The 4,832-nt window shown below is 48.7% G+C and overlaps 2 protein-coding genes across 2 annotated transcripts; both read left to right on the top strand.

The window, feature by feature from the left end:
* The first annotated feature begins 236 nt into the window (after positions 1 to 236).
* Positions 237 to 641, top strand: LOC113609771 (tumor-associated calcium signal transducer 2-like). The gene has a single exon (XM_027087394.1). The coding sequence runs from the start codon at positions 257 to 259 to the stop codon at positions 611 to 613; it is 357 nt and encodes a 118-aa protein (XP_026943195.1). The 5' UTR covers positions 237 to 256; the 3' UTR covers positions 614 to 641.
* Positions 257 to 1,922, top strand: LOC113609770 (tumor-associated calcium signal transducer 2-like). Its single transcript, XM_027087393.1, has one exon. It carries the CDS (start codon positions 656 to 658, stop codon positions 1,229 to 1,231), a length of 576 nt encoding a protein of 191 aa, XP_026943194.1. The 5' UTR covers positions 257 to 655; the 3' UTR covers positions 1,232 to 1,922.
* The last annotated feature ends 2,910 nt before the right edge of the window (positions 1,923 to 4,832 follow it).

Genomic DNA, 4,832 nt, shown 5'->3' with positions numbered 1-4,832 from the left:
TCCCTGACAAAATCTCACCTCACGCCCATCCCATTATTTTCTCCCTTCTCTGTTACATCAACAATTTCCATCTTTTCACTGGACCATTCCTTGCAATTTACAAATATTCCCTAGCACCCATCCTTAAAAACATCAAAAACAAAAAGCAAAACCCCAGACACCTGGAGACCTTCTCAGACAGCGGAGCCCGAGCTCGGAAGAGGCCCCAGCGCTCGCCAGCCCGCGCCCCTTCCGCACTCCTCCGCCCCGCCCCACCATGGCCCAGGGTCCGGGCCTCGCGCTGCTTTCGCCGTCGCTGCTGCCGCCGCCGCTCCTACTACTAGCGGCGGTGATCGATCAAGCGGCCGCGCAGGACAAGTGCACGTGCCCCACCAGCAAGATGACCGTGTGCGACCGGAGCGGCCCGGGGGGCCGCTGCCTGTGCCGCGTGCTCGGTTCGGGCCTGGAGGTCGACTGCTCCACGCTCACATCCAAGTGCCTGCTGCTCAAGGCGCGCGTGAGCGCCCGGAAGAGCGTCCGCGCCCTGGTACGGCCGAGCGAGCACGCGCTCCTGGACAACGACGGCCTGTACGACCCGTACTGCGACCAGCAGGGCCGCTTCATGGCGCGCTAGTGCAACCAGACGTCCGTGTGGTGGTGCGTGAACTCGGTGGGCATGCGCCGCACCGACAAGGTCGACCTGAGCCCGCGCTGCGACGAACTGGTGCGCACCCACCCCATCCTCATCGACCTGCGCCACCGCCCGGCCGCCCGCGCCTTCAACCCCTCGGACCTGGAGGCCGAGCTGCGGCGGCTTTTCCGGGAGCGCGACCCGCTGCACCCCAAGTTCGTGGCGGCCGTGCACTACGAGCACCCCACCATCCAGATCGAGCTGCAGCAGAACACGTCGCAGAAGGTCGCCGGCGACGTGGACATCGCCGACGCCACCTACTGCTTCGAGAGGGACGTCAAGGGCGAGTCGCTGTTCACCGGCCACCGCGGCCTCGACGTGCGCGTGCGCGGAGAGCCCCTGCTTTTGGAGCGGACGCTCATCTACCTCCTGGATGAGAAGTCCCCCCAGTTCTCCATGAAGCGCCTCACCAGCGGCCTCATCGCCGTCATCGTGGTGGTCGTGGTGGCCCTGGTCGCCGGCGTGACCGTCCTGGTGATCACCAACCGGAGGAAGTCGGGGAAGTACAAGAAGGTGGAGATGAAGGAACTGGGGGAGATGAGAAAGGAACCGAGCTTGTAGACACTGGCGGGGCTGGGGTGGGGTGGGGATCAGATTTCAGCAAGGTCCCAGACCCAAGTGAGTCACGCTTCTTCATTCTTGGCCCCAAGGAGTCATTCCTCCTCCCAAATTCCTGCCTCCCCCCGCCGCCACCAAATTTAATAGATCCTGTTGTCAGGATCACCTCTCTTTCTGACTTCTGTCCTGAAGGAAGCATTTCTAAAATTCCTCCCCTTTAGGTCCAACCAGAAACCTGACTCGAGAGTTAAGGGAAGTTTGGCATAGGGTTATGTATAAGAATCAAGTGTCTGTATGACAACCCAGCATCGTTTACACGTGACGCAATCATTGCTGAAGGCTTAAATGCGTTCAGATGGGAAACAGCGCTTTTACTGTCTTGGGTTTAGGTTATTGGATTAGCTCCACTTGTATGGTGGCCTTCCTGATGAGGAGTTCGCTACTTGGGCCCAGTAGTATCCTCATTTACCATCGTTTGTATTAATATTACCGACCACACATGCTTGTCATCAGAAAGAAGCCTGTTTCAGCTGCCTGAACACATTTTAGATGTCTTTGAGGGCAGACTTTGGCCCAGAAACTCAGCATCTATTCTTCAGCTTGCCCTTATTACAGCTGATACTAGCAATATTTCTTTTGTAAAATGTTTGTACATAGGTTGTCTTTGATACTGCTGTTGTGATTTTTAAAAAAACAATGTAATAAAATATGAAAAAGGCACAAACCAAAAGATGGAGTTTGTGAAAACTTGCTCCAGGTTTATACCAAAAAAAAGCAAAACTCACCTTTGAACCCACATCTGCCTCTAGTTACTACTCTACTTCTCTGCTTTCCTTCTCAGTTAAACCTTTGGAAAGAGGTGGATTCAGGGACTTCCCTGATGGCGCAGTGGTTGAGAATCCGCCTGCCAATGCAGGGGACACAGGTTTGGGCCCTGGTCCCGGAAGATCCCACATGCTGTGGAGCAACTAAGCCCGTGCGCCACAACTACTGAGCCTGCACTCTAGAGCCCACGAGCCACAAATACTGAAGCCAGTGCACCTAGAGCCCATGCTCTGCAACAAGAGAAGCCACTGCATTGAGAAGCATGTGCACCGCAACAAAGAGCGTGCAGCAACAAAGACCCAACACCGCCAAAAATAAATAAATTTATTAAAAAAAAAAGAGTTGGCTTCATCACAGTCTCCCTTTCTCCACCTCTAGCGCTCAATCATCTCCAGCCACCATGCCACTGAAACTGATATTACGTCACTAGTGACCTCCATGTTGCCAAATTCAGTGATCTTTTTTCTTCGTGCTCAGTCTCTCAACAGCCTTTGAAACATCTGATCACTACCTTCTTTTTAAAACCTTCCTCTGGCTGCCAGGACACCACATTCCTCGTCTTCCTACCTCACTAATTGCTTCTCAAACTTTTGTTTTATAGTTATATCCTCCTCTACCCAATCTCTAAATGCTGGTGTGCTCTAAAGGTCAGTTCTGGGTCCCCTTCTCTTCCCTAGTCACACAATGTCTCTAAGTGATCACATTTATGACCGTGCTTTTAGATATGGGTTTGTCACCACTTACATAGGGATTGGGTTCTAAAGTCGGCTCATAAAGAAAAAAAAAAAAAAAACTCATGAAGTGTAATTACTCTTGGAAACTATTTAAATCACTTATAAATTACAGAAGTTGTGGTTTCATACATGTTGATTTTACACATGATTGTGGCCATACTTATGTGCCAAACTGAAGACCAACACTCCATTTCCTAAAAAACTCAGTTGATTTTTTTTCCCTTGCCATGTTGAGATAAATTGTTTTTATTGAGCAATAGATGAAAAAGTACTTGGGGCTTTCATTCAGGAGCCACATTTCATGAAAAATACTTATTTTTAAAGAGCAGACACAATTGGAACAGCAAGCTGCTCCCACAATGAGAGAATTGGGGACTGACGCCATCTGAGGGTACAGCAGACTCACATCTCTCATCTCATCCTCACTCCACACTTACTTTACTTGAGTGTAAAGGAATCACACAATTTAAAGTATTTCTCACACTCTCTGGCTGAATATGTATAACTCAATTTTAATAAGTTAAATGCTTGTTTGGTGTGATTCCATTGTACCATTTATATGTTGATGACTCCTAAATTATTTTTCTAGCCCTGACCTTTTCCCCTGAGCTTCAGATTCATGGAATCAACTACCCACCTGGACATCTCCACTTAAGGTCAACGAGGCAACTTAACATGCCCAAAACATAAAAACTGATTCCACCCCCCATGCCTCAACCTCACACACAAAAAAGCTGTTCTCCTTTCAGTTTTTCCTAGCTCAGTAAATGGCATGCCACCTACCCTGGATTTCAAACAAAAAACCTAGGAGTATTTCCTCCCTTTCCTTCACCTCCACATGAAATTCATCAGGTGAATTTAGACCTACCTCCAAAATATACCCCAAATCTATCCATTTAACTCCATCAGCACAGATACCACCCTAATCCCAGCCACCATCATCATTTCTACTTTGACTGAACTGTTTCCACTCTTACCCTTTCTATGGCCCATCCTCCAAATAGCCAGAGTAATCTTTTACAAAGCATTCACTCATTCATTCATCAAATATTTATTGAGAGCACACAGGAACTGGGGATACAGCAGTGAAGCAAATTAGATCTCTGTGCTCCTAGACTTCATTTTAGAAGGGGGAGGCAACTCATAAGTAAATAATTTTGTACAGTACAAATACAATGAAAATAAATACAAAATGTAATAAACTAAGCCATGTTGCACTCTCAGTAAAAAAAAATTTGAAGAGCTTCCTAGCATGCTTAGATTAAAATCCAAATTCCTTACCATGACCCTGTTATAAAATTCTATGAGGGCTTCCCTGGTGGCGCAGTGGTTGAGAGTCTGCCTGCCGATGCTGGGGACACGGGTTCGTGCCCCGGTCTGGGAGGATCCCACATGCCGCGGAGCGGCTGGGCCCGTGAGCCATGGCCGCTGAGCCTGCGCGTCCGGAGCCTGTGCTCCACAACGGGAGAGGCCACAACAGTGAGAGGCCCGCGTACCGCAAAAAAAAAAGTCTATGAGATCTGATTTTCACTTGTCGCTTCAACCCTATCTGTACCACTCCCTCACTGCAACTTGGCTCCAGTCACCCTGGCCTTCCTTCTTTCTATTTTCTCAATGTTCCAAAACTTTTTCCATCTTCAGACGATGTTTCCTGTGTCTGGAATGCTGTTTCCCATATCTGGGAAACGCTGCCTCCTCTTAGATCAAATATCACTTCATCAGAATGAACCTAACTAACCTACCTAAAAGTGGCTCCTCTCCCTTGTTTCATAGCACTTTTTCAGGAATTATTCTGCTTATTTATTTGTTAACATCTTCCATCCCCACTAAAATATGTTTCCCGAGGTGAGATTCCTGGGGTGTTGTTTACCAAACTATCCCTAAAAGTGTAGAACAGTGCCCGGCTTAAGAGGATCTTGATAAATACTTTTTTAAAGAACAAATAAAAAACGACGCACTGTAATACGATAAAAACTCCCAGACTCTCCCTGCGGCCAAGCTCCGCCCCCCGGAGCCACTTCCGCCCAAGGTCTAGCCTTCCGGGA

The sequence above is a fragment of the Aethalodelphis obliquidens genome, unplaced genomic scaffold (genome assembly GCF_003676395.1).
Source record: "Aethalodelphis obliquidens isolate GAN/ISIS:26980383/991018 unplaced genomic scaffold, ASM367639v1 scaffold58, whole genome shotgun sequence".
Classification (NCBI taxonomy): Eukaryota; Metazoa; Chordata; class Mammalia; order Artiodactyla; family Delphinidae; genus Aethalodelphis; species Aethalodelphis obliquidens.
Note: the sequence above shows the minus strand (reverse complement) of the source record. Positions and strands in the feature narration are given on the sequence as shown.

Excerpts from the sequence above, each read along its gene's own strand:
- LOC113609771 (XM_027087394.1), top strand. The coding sequence starts at position 257 with ATGGCCCAGGGTCCGGGCCTCGCGCTGCTTTCGCCGTCGCTGCTGCCG.
- LOC113609770 (XM_027087393.1), top strand. The coding sequence starts at position 656 with ATGCGCCGCACCGACAAGGTCGACCTGAGCCCGCGCTGCGACGAACTG.